The sequence below is a fragment of the Telopea speciosissima genome, chromosome 7 (assembly GCF_018873765.1).
Source record: "Telopea speciosissima isolate NSW1024214 ecotype Mountain lineage chromosome 7, Tspe_v1, whole genome shotgun sequence".
In the NCBI taxonomy this organism is placed as follows: Eukaryota; Viridiplantae; Streptophyta; class Magnoliopsida; order Proteales; family Proteaceae; genus Telopea; species Telopea speciosissima.
This window is the reverse complement of record NC_057922.1, coordinates 16,130,813-16,151,704: the sequence shown is the minus strand read 5'-3', so window position 1 is coordinate 16,151,704 and position 20,892 is coordinate 16,130,813. Positions and strand designations below refer to the sequence as shown.

The 20,892-nt window shown below is 37.3% G+C and overlaps 1 protein-coding gene across 3 annotated transcripts; it reads left to right on the top strand.

Moving 5' to 3' along the window:
- The first annotated feature begins 9,921 nt into the window (after window positions 1-9,921).
- LOC122668031 (protein ALTERED PHOSPHATE STARVATION RESPONSE 1-like) lies at window positions 9,922-20,294 on the top strand. Of its 3 annotated transcripts, none has more exons than XM_043864562.1 (5): window positions 9,922-10,026; window positions 10,546-11,921; window positions 12,839-13,047; window positions 16,657-16,880; window positions 19,383-20,294. In XM_043864562.1, exons 2-5 carry the CDS (start codon window positions 10,598-10,600, stop codon window positions 20,179-20,181), a joined length of 2,556 nt encoding a protein of 851 aa, XP_043720497.1. In that variant the 5' UTR covers window positions 9,922-10,026; window positions 10,546-10,597; the 3' UTR covers window positions 20,182-20,294. The 3 variants fall into 3 exon arrangements, with proteins under 3 accessions (XP_043720497.1, XP_043720495.1, XP_043720496.1); XM_043864560.1 differs by lacking the exon at window positions 9,922-10,026 and adding an exon at window positions 10,127-10,282; XM_043864561.1 differs by lacking the exon at window positions 9,922-10,026 and having other exon boundaries at window positions 10,446-11,921.
- The last annotated feature ends 598 nt before the right edge of the window (window positions 20,295-20,892 follow it).

The following is a 20,892-nucleotide window of genomic DNA, read 5'->3' as shown; positions in this document are numbered from 1 at the left end:
GGCCAACTGTACTGCATCGCCAAGGCTGAGTTTTGTTGTTCAAAATCATAGAGTTACACCAGAAAAAAAGTGATTTTTCAAGGAAAACTGGTCATGGACCTGACCTTTTTGTGGTATTTTCCATTGGGAAACTTTATTTTACTGGGACAAACAACCCTTTGGAGGAAAAAAGAGAGATGAGAAACCTGAGATGCTATTTAATGGACTATGGAAAAAGGTGGAATTAATTGATTTCATGAAAAAACTTGGTCTTGGTTAAATGTTCCCATACTGATAAGATCAAGACAAAGGATGAATGGTTTCCCAATTCAGATGTGGTTTCAATGTACAACCAAGATATTTTGGGTTCTCACTCATAGATCCTACACTCATAGATCCTATCTCATGTATGAGAGGAAGAGGACTTCCATTGAGTGGGTTCCACTTAAGGTTTTTAATTAAAAGATATTATACAACAATGATGAGGTTGGACAGTCTTGTACTATTATCAGGTCAGACATGATTCTTTTTTAATTAAACCATTGGTTGTGTTGTTTCATTTCTCCTCCCCTTTCAGTTCAAAGCAATAACGGAACATCTGAACTTCATAAGTTCTTGGCCTATGTTTCCTTATACTGGTAGCAATTTACTGGATCAAGATTAGACCAAGTGAAAATTACTGCAACTGTCTTGGCCCACATCTTATTAGCAGTATATGATACTACTACGATTATATTGTGATTCATTCTTTCAATTATACTTAAGATAATGTAGATGCCAATCTGTTCTTGATTAGTTACAGGGATCTATCTTGACCTATCTAGTTCGAACTTGATCAAAACTGGATTAGAACAAAATCAATTGGACAGATTTAACAAATATTGCCAATTCTAATTCTTATCAGATGTAAAGTCCTTCTCTTGGACAGTGTTACAGAGGCTTCCAAGCCTGATGTATCATTAATAACACACCTTCACCTCATTGACTTGTATTCTGCTATAAGGTGTGGCTCTCTTTTATCAATCCTCAAATTCTCACTTTGAAAGTGTACTCATCTATATCTTGAGAGAAGGTAGAAGTGCACTACCTGATGCAGTGCCAGCTTAGCATTTTCCAATAAATAATTGTAGGACTAAGTTTATCTCCACCACCCAGTGATTTGAAACTCACCATTCTAGGGTTCACAAACCCCTCCTAGGTTTTAGTATGTTCCCCAAAACATCCTCCGTACCCCCTGCGCGCATCTTAACCTGCCTTGCCCCAGTGATCAGTATTTTCATTTGAACCAAACACATTCTTGATAGAAACGTTTTCCCCTCTCTTCAATGACTCAATGAGGAGATACTTGTACAATTGGATCTCTTCATCCCTCCACCCTAACATGCCCTTACATTTCCATTTATCAAACATTATTCTAAAGATCTGCCCCATCTCTGCTGCACTGTACTGTGTTTCAACCATCAAAAGCGTCTCTTTCTCTCTCTCTCTCTCTCCCTGCAACTAATATAATTTTAATAGCATGACTCTATCCAGGTCCTGCATTTCTTCATAATCTAATTGCACTCTTCATCTCATCCTACTAATTTTTTTAAAAAGAAAGTTTATTTTAATAAAGTAGCCTTACGTAATCAAATTAAATTTTAAGCTGGTGCAGATTTTTGTTTTTTTTACATGAAGAAATGTATCTGCACGTCTCCAAACCCTACTACTTTCTTCATTGTTAAATAGGACTCTTATCTCGGTTTTCTATACTTGACTAGTAGTACTGTAAGTATAATTTAATAGAATATTTTCAAGTTCTCTCAGCATTTGCTAAGAATTAATATTTAGGAGATGAGATCATGAAATGGGATTAGCGTTCCATATAGAGTCCTAAACCCTAAGACACTCTCATTCGGCAAGCAGCAAACTTGAATGATTTTGACCAAAAGAGGAGACAAAGGGGAAGACACTGAACCCTTCTTACTCAAGTGGAGGAATCATGGCCTGAACAAACATGAGACCCCTTCTCATGACCCTTGCACTTTCTTATTGCTCTTTGTTTAATTGGGTATCTTTATGCCTTTTTCAACCTTTCTCTATGACTTTATATTTTGGTAGGAACATTTCTCTATGACTTGGTACTCATTTTGCAACTTACGCTATCATTAAAGTGATATGGTAGAAGGGGGACTTTAGCTACAACCCTTTAATTTAAACCCCCCCCCCCAATAAAGCTGATGTCCTTTCTGCACTCTAGAAAGCCCCTTATCTTATTGGAAGGTAACTGTTTATAGTGTTCATGAATAGGGTTTGGATTATCTTACCCAAAAAAGAAAAAAATAGGGTTTGGATTTGGATTGGGTTTCATACTTATGATTCATATCTATCCCAGGATTCTAATTAAGTACGGGTGGCAATGGTTTGTATCATGATATAATTTTGAGTAGTGTCAAAGTTGAATCAAGCCCAAACATAGGAGCAGGTTACCACCCAACCTTTCATGAAATAAAAAAATCCCATTCATATTGATGCTCCATTGCATGTTCTCATTGGCTTCGATGCTAGTGCAAGGGCCACGCAACATCTCTTGCCCTATTTAACAAATCGTGTTCATGTTGACCTATTATATGCTAATATAATGGTAACTTTAGGTCAATGGTCATGTTCGATTATATAGAATTTAAGTATATGAATTGTTTTAGGTACAAATGACCAAAAAAAAAAAACACTAAAATTTCAAGCCTAGTACGAATAAAAACAAAATAAATTACCAACCATATACATTTGATCAAAGTTAAAGTATTAGTTATGAATAACATGTATTAATATTTAAATAAATTTTGGGAGAGAGAACGTTGCTTGGTTGCGTGGTCCCTATGTCGCGGAGGCCAATAGAAGCATGCGCTCAGGTATCCAACATGGGGTGAGGTGGACAATTTTCACTCCCTTTGGGTGTAAGGGTGGACGACCAAGCAACATTCTTTTTCCCATAACTCTTCATATTGAATCAGTCAAGCGTGTCACATGCCTTCAACCATTTATTCATCCCAACATCAAATTTCTATCATTCCAAATTATTCCTCATGTTCGAATTTGCCACCCCTATAACTAATATATTTGACACATGGAATGAAGATTAATTAGATTGGCTTTGAGGGATAGATAGGGGAGGATTTTCATATATGGCCGCATAAGAGGGAGAAGGTTATGATGCATCAAATAGGTGGGAAGGGGAGTTTAGTCATTTTGGCCCCCTATTGTTCGTCTCACAGAGCCATGCACCAAACCTTTTGCCGAAAAGATATGTTGGATCTGATATCCTTGTTTATCGTCTTTTTTTTTTTAGTTAGCAAATAAAAAAAAATGATTTTAGAGATCACTACTTGGTCGTATAATCCCTGCACCAGTGTAGTAGGAGACTAAAGAGAATGAACACTGGGACATCAACACAAATGAAAATTTTGACTTAAGGAGGGGAGGGGGGAAGCCATCGCTTCTTTGAGCTTAAGGCACTAGACTCTAGACGAGATGGACTCTAGATTAGGGAAGACGCGGCAAACGAGAGAAAACTTGAAGGCAAAGAAATCTTAAAAGGAATCCATGAATGGTTGGCTCTATGCATATCTTTGTGTGTGAAAGAGAATATTCTTTTCTCCACTTTGGAAAATGCAACTGCTTTAGAGTTTAGCTTAAAGGCAAATAAATCTTACGGAATCCATGAATAGTTAGTTCTATGGAACATAGAATCCTTATTCCACTTTAGGAAATGCAACTGCTTTTGAGTTTGGTCTTCTCTCCAATTTTCTTCAACTTCTTGGAAGTTTGGTCTTCTCCACAATTGACCTCTTGTGTTGATAGACAAATTCAATTCATAAATGTATGTTCAAGAGATAAATTTTCAATTCAGAAATCGTAGGCCTAGCTAGACCATATGGGTTGTTATATTGACTCTTTGGTCTTTATCTTCCCTATTGGGTGGGGTGGGGTGGGGTGGGGTGGGGGGGGGGCGTTGGATTATGGTTCTTATTTTGGGTAAATCTAAATGATACTTAGGGACATTTTTTGTTATCCATCCTAATTCACACGTTAAAGACATTAATGGACATAGGGCAGTTTATGTTATAAAAGATCCTACACCCATCTCAGTGACGACGGAACGTTTAACCCAAAATGTCATTATAATGACAGTGGTTAGAGAAAATGAAACTTGTGGTCAAGTTTTTTTAAAGGTTGAATTTTCAACTTACTTTCTTAAAAATGGATTTTAATAAACACAATTGGTTGGAGTATTATATTAATCCATATAAATGGGTTGAGGAACTTTGCCTTGATCCAATTAGAAATGTACAATAGAAATATACAACAGGCACGAAAATAAAATTGAAAGGGATATATATGAGGCATGTTTTTATTGAAACTTGATCTCAATTTAATCCAGGAAGTGGGGTTGAGGGGATCGGGGACGGCGAGGACGGGTGCTCTGAGCTGAATTTTTGGAATCCAGTCATTTAAAACTGGGGTAATTTTATACTTTTAGGAAGTAGAGTTACTTTATATTGTCCGGTGCAAGATTATATATATAAGATGTTATCTCGTAAGGAGGTGTGTGTGTGAGAGTTTTGTAATTTTTTCATCAGAATAGTGGATGGTTATTGTTTAGCCGTACAAGTAGTCCATCTTGAATAAACTACATAAATCTGTGTTTTGTGTCACTGTGTGTGAGATGTCTTTTTCATTTTTTCTTTTATTTATCATTGTTCTACTACATTGTTAATACGCCTTGTGCCCAGACACATGGGGGCAAAATGAGCACCCCACACGCTCTCCCATTGGCCCCGTGCAAAGACAAGAGCCACGCTCTTGGACAGAGAACACTTCCCTTTAAAATTATCACTATAATATTCTTTTGATTTTTGGGAGAGAGGAGTATTGTGGTAAGCACGCACACAAACTCACAAATCATCAATTAAGGGGTAGATGGAGGGTATTTCAGACATTTTATTAAATAAGAAAACAATTATTTGGCCATCGATTACTCCCAAACACATTTGATTAGCGGTATAAAATATTTTTCTATTAGACTGATGAGATTAATTATCCACTATCAGCCGGCCAAAATACTAAAATTTCTTCCTTTAACACTTTATTTTTAGGTACAAAAATGAACAAAATAATATTTTAAACGTAAAATATTTTTATTTTATTTTATTTAATAATATTTTTTTTGGGGGAAAAGAATGTTGTCAGGCTTTATAGTGTTATCTAGTGCCTCTCTTTGTCTATCTCTCTCCTCCCAATTGTGAAATGACATATTTACCCCTATTGTAAGAAGAGAAGAGAGGAGAAAGATAGATACACGAACCTATTAGCGTATGATATGTAGTTGGGAAGGGAGTTCAATTCTTATTTTTTAATTTAAAAAGAAGTGTGCCCCCTACGCCCAAACACAGAGTGGTGTGAAGTGACTGCCCCGCTGCTCCCATGAAAGGCAAAAATCTCATCTATGTTGATGCTTCTGTACATGCTCCCATTGTTCTCATGTTAGCATAGGGTCACACTACGTTTTAGGAAATTCTATCCTTTTATTTTTTAGGAAAAAAATAATCTATTCGAAAACATGACTCTTACGCCCACACACAAGATAGGACAAAATTAACACCCTATCTCCCATGAAAGGTCCTGCCCATGTTGATACTTTCACCCTCATTGCCATTGGCTCTTGCAATGACGAAGGGCCAGTCCAGTCCGGACAGAAAACTCTTCCTCTTATTTTATTATTTAACACAGTTTTTTATCCACAAACAAACGAAACATTAAAATAATAATTTTCTTTTTACCCAATGACAAACGGAACATTTAAAATAAGAATAAAATAATAAAATCGAATGGCATCTTCATCACAAAAAATTTTAATATTGAGAAACGAGTGGTAAAAACCCCACCTGATAAAACCAAAGAAACGGCAGATAAAGACCCTAATCTACAATCGGACGGTGACAATGCAACTAATCTACAAAGTACAGGTATAGACTCTTATACACACTATCCCAGCCCGTCCCAACAGAGTTTTGTGTGGATGCTTCCAACGAATCCGCAAGGTGGAGCCTTGTCTTTTTTTTTTCTTTAAGGGTTAAAATTCTCTGATTTCCTAACACGCGAGACCGCGTTCAGAAAAGGCACATGCCTTAGATTGTTTAGTTATAAGTTTTTTTTTTTTTTTGGTAACGTTTGGTTATAAGTTTCGAGTTCGTAGTTTGGGTCTTATAGGAAGACTTTGGAGTTTGAACCGTTTGGGAGTTTGGAATTTTCGAAAGGCCCCTTTGTCCGCCGGAATTACAACCAATCGAGGTTTTTTGGTCAAACACTCTGCCCAATCACAGACCAAAACATTGAAACTTCCATTTTTTTCAAACTTTGGAAGTTGGGTGGGACCACATTTAATTGGATTTCTCAGTTTGTCTTATCCTTATTATGGACACGTGGAAATCATGCAAAGGGTTGGACCCACTTTCCCAGGTTGTTAGTTGTTACTAAATAATAGGGTTTTACTTTCATGATGATGGCATGACCCCTAGGAGGATCAAAATCCTCTCCTACCGGTTAGAGTACTCTTTTCATAAAATAGGCGTATTGAGGAGGAAGCTTCTGACGACCAAAATGAAACTACCCTTGCAAGTTGCAACCACTAATAATCCTACCCATCCAAGACTTCTGATGTCAAGCTCTGTGGGGACCCATTAGATTCAATCCAGACCAATAGTAAAATTGAATAGGTAGTAAATAGGCATTTAAAACTTTTGACTTGGGGTTTAATTGAAGTATAGAAAAAGCCATAAATATTACTGTCACATGACATTGCATGACATGGTAACCATGTCAGCATTCTAATTAAATATTCTTACACGTGTGCATGTGGTGTGTTGCGTATATCCATCATTTCGTGGTCCTAAAAGATGATTAATCTTTTGAACTTTACATGTGATTTGTGTGATTACTCAAAAAAAAATATTTCTTTACAGTTTTAATAATCAGTAGTGGCATTGGGGATTGGTCTTGGACTCGAACAATATCAATCTGAGATCAATTCAGATCACCCTAAAACAAGTTGGATCAGATGAATTTATTCTTGTTAGTAAGAATTGTCCAATTCTGGTGATCTGATATCAATTCCTCAAACCATGTATTCAGTGTATGAGGATTTTACTATTGCAACGTCTTGGGAGAGGCATATGTACAACAGTCTTTATCCCATTTCATATAGAAGGTTTTTCTTTTTTTAATATCATTAGATTGCAATAGAGCATCCTTATCGTTGCATTGAGGCTCGTCCTCATCTTTGTGAAATCTCTCATCCCTCATAAAATTTGCAAAATTCTATATGGTCTTCCTATCTGTCATACCCACATCCTTAAAGTATTAATTATCTTAGAAATATTTATGTTCTCTTAATTCTTGATTTGGTATGAGATCCTAATTAACAGGTTTTTTTTATTTTTTATGGTAGAATAACAGTTCTCGTTTAGCCTTTCTATAGCTCCAAACTCCCACTAATGTTTCCGCAAGAGGAAGGATCGTACATAATTATAAATACATCACTTTTACAAAAATACATTTTGAGATGCCTTCCGATTTTGGATTGATGAAGGGAAGTTTTTACAAAGAACTGAACTTCAAATATAAACACTAAACAATCTCTCTCTACTATAAACTTAAGGAAAGAGTTTTCTATCCAAGAGTGTGCCCCTATGCCAATGCAAGGCCAATGGGAGCACGCATTGATGCATCAACATAGGCAAGACGTTGAACTTTCATGGGAACAAAGTGGTAATTTTGCTTCATCCGTGTCTGGGTGTAGACACTCTGCTCCCAGACAAAGTTCTTTTCCCAAATTTAAGTTTTGTATAGTCAAAAAGCCAACAATGAGTGAGTTCAATAAGAACGAATGGAGCTTCATTGCATGAATTTTGATTTGGGTATATTACATGTCAGCCCTTGATTTTCAAACAAAACTCAGATCATCCCTTGGTTTTTAAAAAAACTCAAATCACTCCTGATTTAGACCCCAATATAACAAATTAGTCCCTATCGTTAGTTTTATGCTGTTAAGTGTTGATGTCAACCAATTAAATAAATTTAAATCTCTAAACTACCCTTAACCAATGTTGAAGATGAAGGAAGACTAGTATTGTAAATTTAATTCTAATGTTTTAGTATAAGGATAAAATAGTCCTTTCACACCAATAACTAACAACAGATTAATACCATTACTGTAGATGAGGTGATTTGAGTTTTTTTCAAAATTCAAGGGTTGATTTGAGTTTCGTTTGAAAACTAGGGGGTGATGTGTAATTTACCCTTTTGATTTTATTGCAATTAGATAAAATATTGTAACCCAATGGTATATTAAATGAATTGATTTTTTTGGGTAAGGACGTGTTATAGTGATTATGCTATAGTAATTCTTTAATAGCTAAAATTAGGATATAATATTTATATTAAAGATATTAGAATATAGACTCCATTGACTCCCTCACCCATCAACAACTTCTCCCCCCAAAAAATATTTAAATAAATAAAAAATTTCATAGATTTCTAATAGGAGAAAGGCCACTTGTTATGATTGTCTTTGTAAGAGACCTTCATATAAATCTTTATAAAGTTAATGGTACATCATTCCTCCCACAACTACACAACGAAAAAAGACAAGTATAAAGGAAGTGAGAATTTCTATAGCAACAAATTCGATTTCCTACTGCTTAACTTATAACCTCCACTGTCTATTATAGTATATTTTCAGTTAGAGAAAAAGCTCTATATTCGGTGGTGTTTCCTATACCCTTTAACAGAACATCGTGAGATGACGTCTCTGTTCCCTGGGTAGATACTCAAGTATGCTCACGTATTGACCTAGACGCTTGTGTAGAGATCATGCGATCAAGTAGAAATTACAAAATTATGTATTTTTTTTTGTACAACAAAATTATGTATTTTTATGACATTATATACAATTGTATCTTGCACTTTGCAAATTATTATTTTTTAATATTTTACAATTTACATTTTTATTTTATATTTATTAATTTATTTATTCAATCCCGTCAACAAGTAATTAAATTTTTTTATATATACGAAAGAATGTTCTTTGTGTTGTAGCATAGCCTACATCCAAGCACATGAGCAGCCTGTGCAAAGGGGCAGGGTGGTCATTGCACCCACCCCCATGTGTCTAGCGCAAACTGCACTGCGGAACTGAGAACAACATCCCTATATATATATATATATATATATATATATATATATATATATATTTATAAAAATTATATTTTATCTTGGCCGAGTCTACATAATTCTTGATCTAAGTTTATCAAAATTTTGAGTCAAATTGGATGACTCAACCTAAGTTTCCGTGGGATAGTGGGTGGGGCATATATAAATTAGAAAGCGATAGGCTGTGGTCTAAGGGTGGAAAGGTGGGTCCTACCAACGTTGAAGGATCATAGCCTCATGGGGCTTGCATGGGTCAAAGAAGTGGTTGATTGAAAATTGGCCACCTATTCCTCTAACAGATTCCATCAAACTACACCAAAATTCACCTTTTCTAAGATAACAAATCACCCAAAGATTTCCCCACTAAATAACATCAGGTTCCAATCGAACGGCCAGCATAGCAGGTTCACAGTTAAAGTTTGTAACTTTCCAACAACTCCTACCTCCTTTCCTCTTTCCGTTTTAGTTATACCACGACGTTCTACCCAAAAAAAAAAAAAGTATTCCACGACGACGAAGACAATAGCGACAAACAAAACCCTCTTTCCATGTCGATACGTGTAAAAGGCCTTTTAGAGGTCAAAACTGTCTTTTAATCAACCAAAAAGTACTGCCACATAGACTCTCTCCGCGTGGCTGAATATAATATTTTGCAGGTCTGAAACAAAAAACTTTGAACATTAGAGAGAGAGAGAGAGAAATGGTTAAATTACAGAGCTTCATGAAAGACGGGTGTCTCTAATGCCATGATAATGGCGTCCGTTTCGAATGACGGATTCTTCGAGCTCTCTGCTCTGCGTACGTCTGCTCCTCTTTCTCTCTCTCTGATTTCTCTATAGAACACGAAACCCAATGACACATCGAGAGGGAAGGAAATATAGTAAAAAAATTTAAAAATCCAATAAAAAATTCGACTTCAGAACCGAGATTTTCATTTCAATTCTCAGCTCAGAGGTCAGATTTATCAGTTTCGGATTCAAAAATCCAAAATCCACTCTATTGTCTGTCTATCTGTCGCATGGACGGAAACGAGCGGAGCTCAAAGATATCAACGGTCAGATTTTCAATTAATTCGTTCTTTCCATAAAATCTTCTATTTTTAATCCCCTGTTTTTCCAAATTTGGTTCAGATTTATTGTTCTTCACTCTCACATATAGACTATCACTCTCTCTCTTTATTAGGGTTTCTGTTTATTTATTTTGGTATCGTTTTCAGTTTTCCTTCTGTGTGTAATGGAGATCTTCTTCGGATCGGGTGTCCCCTGCGACCTTTTTCTCATCATGTTTTCTACTACTGTGTTGCATTTGTGCGTTCAGGCATGGAGATGTTAATAAGAGAAGAGGTGAGGTTAGGTTTTCTGGATTTGATATGGGCTGTGGAGGGTCCAAAGTAGACGATTTGCCTCTGGTGACTCTCTGCAAAAAGAGGAAAGAGTACATCAAAGCTACCGCCAATCACCGCTACGCCCTCGCTTCTAGTCACGTCTCGTACTTCCGGTCACTGAAAGACGTCGGCGAAGCTCTCTGTCGATTCGTCGAAGAGGAACTGGTCATCGGTGTTGGATCTTCCCCTCCATCTTCTCCAGTCCTCACTCTGCCATCAGACGAAGGAAAAAAGAAAAAAGACAATAAGGATTCGTCTTCGTCGACTTCTCTTTCGCATTCGCTCTCCTTCTCGCATCATCACTCGCCGGAAGAGGATTCACATATCCATATCGACTCGGGGTCCGATACTGAGGCGGAGTCGGAATCGTCAAAGCTTCACAGCCACGGGAGCCCTGAAGGGCCTGAACCTGAAGCTTCGTCGTCTTGGCCGCCCATTGATTCAAGAGGGAATCCGTATCCTTACTCGTACTCGACGTACTACATGAAGAGGTCATCGACGGCAGTTCCTTCTGTCGTTTACGAGGGGCCTCGAATGTCTACAGCGGCAGCTCAGTGGCCGGAATATTCATACTCTGGGAATCCACAGTATGGGATGGGGGGTTACTTCGGAATTCCGATGCATTCGCCGCCTCGTGATCCTTACAATAACCGGCCACCAAGTCCTCCGGCGGCAACTCCTTCTCCTCCGCCGCCCCCTCAGGTCTCTGCTTGGGACTTCCTCGATCCTTTCAATTCGGTTGACGGTGGTTATCCCGGGTATTATTCTAGGGGGAGTTACAGAATTGGGTCGACCACTAGTAGTCCTGATTCAAAGGAAGTGAGGGAGAGAGAAGGAATTCCTGATTTGGAAGATGAGAATGAACCAAAGCCATTAAAGGAAGCAGAACAACGCAAGGGGAAGAAAGTGGAGGAAGATGTAAAAGGGGATTCGGGTGAGGGCACTTCTCGGGCTGCTGCACCATTGCAGAGTGAAGATAGTTTGCCATCAGTTCAGGAGAAAGAAATTAAGAGTAGCCCTGAAACTATTGCTCCGAAAAGCATTGAAGAAGAAGAGAATCCCAGGAGGAAAGGTGTGAGCTTTGAGATAAATGAGGCTTCAACTAAAGTTGGTGAGCTTGGTGGACATGTTGAGTCCTCCAAGGCGAGTAGCTTGACCACATTGGCTGCTCATGGCACACGGGACCTCCGGGAAGTTGTAAAGGAGATTAGGGACGAGTTTGTGAATGCGTCTGAGTATGGGAAAGAGGTCGCAGTTTTGCTTGAGGTGGGAAAGCTGCCTTATCAGTCAAGACGTACCATACTTAAAGGTGAAGACTGAGGACGTCAGTTATTGTTCTCTTATCTTTCCTGTTATGTATCCGGTGTTATACTGTCTTTAATCTTTCTCTCTCTCTCTGTAAGAGGACCTTACTCTGTTATGTTCTTAGCTAGATGACCTATTAGTGTTATCCTTCAAGGGGGCAAATCCAGTCTCTCTCCATAAGAGGACCTTACTCTGTTATGTTCTTAGCTAGATGACCTATTAGTGTTATCCTTCAAGGGGCAAATCCATGCATTTTAGAGAGAGCACCTTGAATACTTTTGGCATCTGGAGCTGAAAATTCTTCTCCCGATGTTATTATTTGTGTTTCACTGTTTTAGCTTTCATGCATACCCGGATACTGCTGGAGGATATTTCTTGCTGGTTGACCCTCATGGAAGAACGTCACAGTTTCTAGCTTGAAAAAAGAACTTGAACCATCATCAGATAGCCACACAAAGCATAAGACATTTTGATCCCAATAACCCTACAGGCCAGTGTATCTGCTGTAGATTTGGTATTAAAAGATGTTAGGACATAAAAAAGGGTCTATGTACGAGCATTAAGGTTGAAATGAAGTCATGAAGATATATGGAACATCTAGAAGTAGTGCATGTAAACAAGTGAAATACTAGTGTTATGTATCTTTAAAGGGATCCCAGAGGGATCCATGTCTGGGATTGCGTTTTGTGTCTCACGTTTGATCTTCATAAATAATAGCTGAGAAATGAAACTAACAGTCATGGTTAAGCTTTGGCTTCATAAATTGCATTATCATACTTTTCCATGTTTGTTTCAAATCTGGTTGATAATCAAATGGATTACTCTTGTTAATTTGCTAATTAGAACATAGTTGATAGAAAAGTCTATCTCATTGTTCAGCTGTCTGGTTACCACATTTGTGGAACTTGTGTCTTTCTGCAGTGATCTCATCCAGGATCCTGGATTTCATAACTACTCCCACAGTGACATTTTCACACCCTCCATCACGACGGTCAGAGAGGGCAGCAGATAGCACAACGAAAATGGCCAAGGGCCTGATTGGGGGTTCTGAGATGGATATCAGAATGAAGCTTTCATCAACTTTGGAGCAGCTTTATGTGTGGGAGAAGAAGCTTTACAAGGAAGTTAAGGTATGTAATAGCTTATAATAATAATAATAATAAAAAAGAAATTTAATATTCGTATTGTGCAATTGATTGGATCTGGAGTCTGATGTTAAACAAATATGAATTTCGTAGAACTATGTACCTCCATTAGACAGAAATCCCTATCAAGTTCTAGTTAAGGGCCCTTTTCTTTACCTGGTTCATTATGTTTTACTATATGTCAGTTAGAATATCTTCTAAAGATGAAAAAGTCAACAGACCAAAGTTCTGATTGGGCATTTCTGGTGCGTTACTGATATAGTGATGTTCATACATTTGATAACATAATGGAAATTTAAGTTGTCTAAAATTCTTCTCTCCTAGGTAAGTACAAAATGTGAGAAGTTCTACCCTTTCAATGATTTGTGAACAAACTTTTTTGTTTGTAAAGCAAAATGGGCTTTTATTTAAAAAGGCCAATTATTTAGAAATTTAATATGATATTGCATTCTGACCCCATTTAGTTGGGATAAGGCTGAATTGTTGTTGTAATATGAGATTGCATTATCTAAACAAAATGACCCCCTTAAAAGATACGAATTTAGGAGGATTTTATGAGAAAGATTTAGGAGATTAAATGTATGGGCAGAGGATAAGCAATGATGGCAGAATATTTGTATTTTATCTTTAAAATATATTTGGTTAAACAATAAATAAACCTATGGTTAAATAAATGTATATGGCAGAAAATTTTGGTTGAGGATTAGGAGTAGAAGATCATAAGATCCATGCATAGATATAACATGACCTGAATGTAATGATATTAATTCTATGTCACTGCTCTTTTCTGACTACTATTCTTCTGCTCCTGGTTCTGGCAGTTTTGAAAACCCCCTAGCTGGCATTGCTTCACTACATCTATAAAAGGCATCATTGATTCCATTCCTTCTAACCAGTAGATATGGAACTCTTATTCCCTGCAGCGAGCATGCCTGAGAGAGTTTAGATTGGATACGAACATCATGGTAAAATTAAGTGTGGGGATAATTTCATAATATGCAGGAGGGTATTTAATGAAAGATTGAAGGCAAAAGTGAGAAGAAACCAAGTATGGGGCAATATTCATATCTTATCTTTTTTAAATATAGAAGGGGCTTAAGGATAGATGAACCAATGGTTACACATATCTGGTTTCCTTAATTTTCTTTTAAGGGAAAGGGGGGAGGCAAGAGTGTGTTTGGAGGAATGGGAGCAGGAAGGCATAAGAGCCATGCATGTTATTCCCTTTTATATAACAACATAGATATGACATAACCTAAACTTTTTGTACTGATATTGCCTCTGTTACTTCTCCCTTCTTACACAGTTACACATGCTCTGCTCCCAGAATCTGGGCAATTTGCAAATCCTCCAAATCTAGAGTTCCTTGACTACAGTATTCATTCCATTCCTTTTAAAACAGGAAATGCTGTACAGAACTCTTAATCCCTGCAGGACTTGAGATTTTAGACCCAAAACTCATATCCTTCTTGTATTTCAACCTCCTATTTTGAAAAGCTGTATATTGACCATTATCCAAATTGATCTTTTTAATTATATGATTTTTTTCTTAAATCTTTCATGTGAAACTAATAATTTCATGTTTTCCATGCTTTTGTTCTGTCATGTGGGTTACTTTACCTTGATCGTCTGACTAAGTTGGGAAGTTCCTTCTCTTCTTCTTTCTAAAGTTTTATAGCATGATAGTCTGTATTTCATGTCATCCATGTTTTATTTGGATGCCATGCTTTCATTGGCATATCCTTGGTTTGGTTCTTGTAATTTGCCTCCTGTCCTCTTCAAAAGGTTTTATACTTCCTAGTCATGGGATGATGGTCAGTAATTCCTAGAGGCTCATCTCAGGTAGTCTTTTTTTTTGCTGGGGGCACCATAATATGTGATGGCCTCTGTTTTCCTCTCCCATGTTTGTTCCTTTTGATTACATGTTATGTTTTGACTTAACTAAGAAAGATCCATATCAGAGAGTTCTTCACCATTTGTAGACCCCAATTTTGCAATTCTAACAAACAAGAGAAATTTTTTTTTGGGTAAATAGATATTTCAATGAAATCCAGATTTTTTCCCTAGTTGAGCATAAATGTACGGAAAAAGGGGATGGGCTCTAGGAATTTGTTCAAATAATTTGGACCATTATATTTTTGCACATAGTTAAAAAATTTCTGATTTTGGTCGATTTTCAAATTTCATTTCAACCAAAAATCTTGCATTTTTTGGCTGCACATTTCGGTTGACCATTTCAGTGGTGGCCATATTTTGGCCTGAAACTTCAGATGAACCTTAATTAAACGTTTATAAACTTATTTGAACCTGTAGATTATAATAAAAAAAAGCACACTCAAAATGATAGTTTTTCTTTCGGACCCTAGGTTGCTACGGTTCGCCGTACACTGTTGTATCCTCCAAATTGGAATCTTGAACAGATCCAGCAAAATTGTCACTTTAGATGTGTTGTAGTGATCCCTAACACCTCGTTCCACCAAAAAATGTAGGTGATTTGGCAAAAAAATATGATTTGGAGTTTTCGTGGCCTTTATCCCTCTTATTGTTGAAATGCACGAAAAGAACAAAATGGGTCAAAATTTCAAACCATTTCGTTCGACTTATTGAATTTATAATACTGTTTGGTATAGAAATGTCGAACTGGTACTGAAATTTCGGTCGCAACCTTCTATATGTAGCGAGTTGACATTGGTTTCATTTTGACTCTACATGAAACTGAAATTTTTTCATGGAATTTCGGTCATTCCCATAATTTTGAACCATGTTTTTGCCTTAATGAAAATGGTTTGAGGGAGTTGTGGTCCTCTTTGGAAGTGATGGTGCTAATTGAAAGTCTTTGTGCATTAATAATTATGCTCCCCATCTTTTTGTACTACAATATGTATTTAAATGTAGTATAATAGCTAATTCTGAATATGATACCATGATTGAATCCTAATAATAATGATGCATTTAAGTAAGTTGGGTACTTACAATTTTTGTACACTTTTTTTTTCATAATTATTGCCTTAGCCATTCATCTGTTTACTTCTTTTTTTTTCCAGACATGTCATCCACGTATTCACTTGGTTGCAGATGTAAACCATTTCTTAGACCATATACGTCATGTGCCCAAAACTTCGGTTTCTGTGGGATGATGCTTTTTCCATTCTTCCACCTTTCACACTAACATGGACATACATGCATGCTAAATGATCTTTTAAAGTAGAAAACAACAAAATAGCTCTATTTGAACTGTTACCACTACAAGCAAACACCTTATTAATGTTTTATTGATCGAGTTAGTGAAATTGTACATTGAGTTCAAGGGGTTCTAACTTTTAAGTTTGAACAAAGACAAATCGAAATCAGATCATGCCCAAAACATTGATAAAGTTTAGCTCATTTTGTGCTTGTCTGTGTTCCATTCTTTTTTTTTTTTGGGAACCAGTGGTTGTTACTGGTTGCGGATACGTTAATGCTCAAATGAGCATGAAATTTGCAAATTTCCCCCCTTTTTACATTGTTTCGTTTATGATTCAGGTACTTTGATTTTACTCCAGTTCTGGTCCAATTCTTGCTTACCTTGTTTAGCTCTGGTTGGAATAATTTTAGGATGAAGAAAGACTTCGAGTTATCTACGAAAAGAAGTGTAAGAGACTGAAAGTCTTGGATGATAGTGGTGCGGAGACCTATAAGATTGATGCCACTCAGGCTTCAATTAGGAAGTTGCTCACCAAAATTGATGTTGCTATTAGAGCTATTGATGCTATATCAAACAGGATACACAAATTAAGAGATGAAGAGTTGCAACCCCAACTCACTGAATTGATTCATGGGTACGTAACTTTCTGTCTTATTTCTATCATTGCACGTTTAGATCATTTGCATTCACAAAAGCTGAATGGCACTTGAAGAGAGCAACCATGGCTGAGTTTATCCCCTTCAACTCATTTATTTATTTCATTATAATTAGTATCATTTGTATACACTTCGAAGATCATTACTTGATCTTATTTTTGTGATTCCCCTTGAATTTCAGTTTCTGAACGCACAATTGGTTCGTACATTACTTGCACTTACTGAAGGCAAGCTGCCATGTGAGGCGCATACCCACTGATGTGAACGACAATTTAAAAGATTACATGTTATAGACACTAAGCAGTAACACATACTTTGCATGAATGAGAAAGTTAGCATAAAATAAGTTATAACAATTAACACAGTATGAAAATAACATTGCGCCACCGGACAAAATTACAAGTAACCAGCAACAATTACATTGACCAAACAAAACCTACATTCTTTGGCACATAATTGTTGTGCAGTATAATAAGGCCCAAGCACCATAACTGAACCAATTTACGAAATCATAGAGCATGCTTTATTTACTATATGTTAGGAAGCCTCTAATGCTAAAATGCTTTGTTTGCTTGGATGGAACAACCCAACACAGTTGTGCATTGGTGCACAATAAGGCAGTAAACATAGGTGTGATCCTGAGTGAAGTGCTAGGCCCCATGGAATGAGGCATGAGGGGTGCACACTCACTTGAGGCGTGCAATGCTGCATCTTAAGTTCTTAACTACAAAAAAAAATAAATAAAAAAATAAAGAGCGCCCCAGTGCATGAGGCTCCCTCTACTGCAGGGTTTGGGAGGGGCAAATGTATGCAGCCTTATCCCCTGCTTCGCAGGAGAGGCTGTTTCCAAGTTTTGAACCTGCAACCAACAAGTTGTAATAGCGCAACTTAACCATTGCGCCAAGGTTCGCCCACTGCTGCATCTTAACTATCTTAACTACATTGAAATTAATTCCTATTATTTGTAGATAGCATTAAATGTGTTCAGACTTGGATGATTAAGCAAGCAACACCTATGAATTAGACTGAAGTGGCAAAGCTTAGATAACATACAACACTTACGCACCCACAAACAAACTGTGTGTGCAAACAGATCTAGATGACAATTAGAAACTGTTGATGCATTAATAGAATAATGCCCCCAAAAAACCTATTTCCCTGTGTTTGGAAAGGATAGTATAAACCTGAGTCTGTTTGTAAATGTCAAGCTTTGTTTGTGCCAAGGGTTTTGCATGATTTTAAAACCGCCACTGGTTTAAAAAAGGGAATATTTTTCAAGGGATGGTTAAATTCAACAACTTTGAAACATTTATTAGCCAAAGTATGTCTAACATCGGTTGACAGTTCTTTCACTCAGATATTCTTTGTTCTGCATGCTTGCCAACATATGTTTGTGTGTGATTAAATGGCTTGTTAAAGAAATATATGTGCAGCTTTTCCCCATTTGCAAATGCAAGTATTCATTTTGTGATGCCATTCCACCCTGCTATCCCAACTGGTACTAGCCTGGTTCAACTGTATTAATTATGGCAACTGGAGTAACGACTATATGTGTCTATATGTGAATAGTAATGTTTATCATTTATCAGTGTTTGAGTTAATCAATAATTATTAGAAAACTGATGTTGTCACCCTCCTTCGATACTCCTAGTTCAGCTTCTTTTACTTAAGTTGGTTCCTTCAGATGCTTGTGTGCTAGATTCCTGTGCTGGGTTTTGCTCTTCCTAGACACCCAAGTCACCATTTTAACACCCACACTAGGTTTTGACCTTGGCTACTAATAGCTCCCCATTATCTATGTCTAATTTGTGATGTAATAGCAAAAACATTATGGCTTTCATCATTTTGCCATTGCCAAGGATTTTTTTTCCTTTTGTTCTTTCTCATATACAGGTCCATTCTTGGAACCTGTCTTCTTCTTTGCAGTCAGAGTTGGAGAACCTACCTTTAGTACACATTTCTCTTTCTTTAGACCAACATTAGTACCTTAGTCATTGCTGAAAACTAGGATTGTCTATCCAAAATTGCTTTAGAACAATTGCTCAATGCTGAAACCATGGGATTACTTTTCAGAGTGCCTTTTGTTGCTCTTACTGGCCTAAAATCCCTCAAGAATGGTCTGTGAGCCCTGGCATCTCTAATCATGTTGATACATTTGCATATCCTTTGGCTTCAGGTAACCTATATTGCTTTATAATAAGGTGCATAAGACATGGTATTAATATTTTTATGGCTTGTGGAGGATTTACGTAAGCTTACTATGTTCTTTTCAAGGCATGGAAAAGCTTCCATTTTTTTACTTTGGTCTATCATTCAAATGGGCCTCTCTCTCTCTCTCTCTTTGCCTGACAATTTCTCTATTTGTTTGGATGATTGCACTATAGTGCTTCTTTTAAACCGTTACATTTTCTGTTCTGAATAAGCAGTCCGTAAAATGCTGATGTGGAGTTCCCACTCTCAGGTCATTACTGTATGTGCAGGTTGACTAGAATGTGGAGGTCCATGCTTAAGTGCCATCAGAAGCAGTTCCAAGCCATCATAGAGAGCAAAAGTCGTAACCTTATAGCAAACACAAGCGTACGAAGAGATTCGAGCTTGAGGGCTACTGTGGAATTGGAAGTGCAGCTTCTGAATTGGTGTACTCGTTTTAATACATGGGTCAACACTCAGAAAGCATATGTTGAGTCCCTGAATGGATGGCTTCTGAATAGCCTGCACCAGGAACGGGAAGAAACTCTAGATGGAGTCATTCCATTCTCCCCCAGCAGGGTAGGAGCTCCTCCTGCTTTCATTACCGGCAATGATTGGTTCCATGCAATGGAGAGGCTTTCAGAGACGGGGGTGGCAGATGCAATACATGCTTTTGCTTTGAGCTTGCACGGGCTTTGGGAGAGGCAAGATGAGGAGCAACGCCAGAGACTCAAAGCTGAGTATCTCACCAAGGATTTTGAGAAACGACTAAGATCACTCCGCAAGGAGGAAATAAGACTTCATCGGGATCAAGATGCATTGTCAGAGAAGACTACTGTATCAGTGATTCCCACTGAGAGTGGAGTTTCACCACTTGATGATCTAAAGGTGGATCTTGATTCCATGAGAAAGAGATTGGAAGAAGAGAGGGCTAGACATAAGGAAACCATTAAAGAAGTCCATAATGCTGCTTCCAGTAGTTTACAAGCGGGTCTTATTCCGATCTTTGAGGCTCTGGGGAACTTCGTTGCAGAGACATTGAAAGTATATGAACAAGTCAGAACCGAAGATGCTGGAGATGGCACATGACAAATGGAGTATCATCTTTATGGTTTCAATGCTATGAGTCAATTGCTTGGAGAAGGAACCCCCTGGTCGCTTAACAGGGCCACACTGTAAAGAATGGTTACTCGTGAAAGATTTATACAGGTTAGCGCTAGAGATCACAGAGGACCATAAGATATATACACAAAAATCACTCCATGGGGGTTCCAGATCATTCTCATATACTAGCCATGGGACAAACTGTGTGCCATCTAGAAGCTTGAAGACCTCTCCACTTGGATTTTTGACTCCCGCAAACCAGGACGCATAATTAGGTGGGATTTGTACAGAAATTCATTTATTGGTTGATTGGTTGCTGATTTAGTAAGATGATGTGGTGGTTCCTGAAGGTGTAGGAGAGAATGATTGATATACAGGTGTAGAGGTATGAAATTTTGAATGATCTGTTTAGTTTTTGGTGCTTCTGTCCAAAAATAGAAATGTTAGACAATAGAGAAAAATAAATAAAAGCTCCATATAATTTGATTTGTTGAATCATATGTGAAGTTAATTCCTTGGAATCTGTTTGATAATCTTTTTCATTCATAAATCATGATCATTTATTTTTTAAGCATGAATGATCTTACGGCTATTTTGAAACACTGAAAACTTGTTTTCAAGGTTTAGAGTTCTGGTACTTATCTGATTCAGCTTCTTAACCAGGGATTCAGTTCATGGTATTGATATAATACTAAA

Excerpts from the sequence above, each read along its gene's own strand:
- LOC122668031 (XM_043864562.1), top strand. The coding sequence starts at position 10,598 with ATGGGCTGTGGAGGGTCCAAAGTAGACGATTTGCCTCTGGTGACTCTC. Across the intron at positions 13,048-16,656 it reads AGCTTTACAAGGAAGTTAAG|GATGAAGAAAGACTTCGAGT; the intron begins GTATGTAATAGC and ends GAATAATTTTAG. Across the intron at positions 16,881-19,382 it reads CTCACTGAATTGATTCATGG|GTTGACTAGAATGTGGAGGT; the intron begins GTACGTAACTTT and ends CTGTATGTGCAG.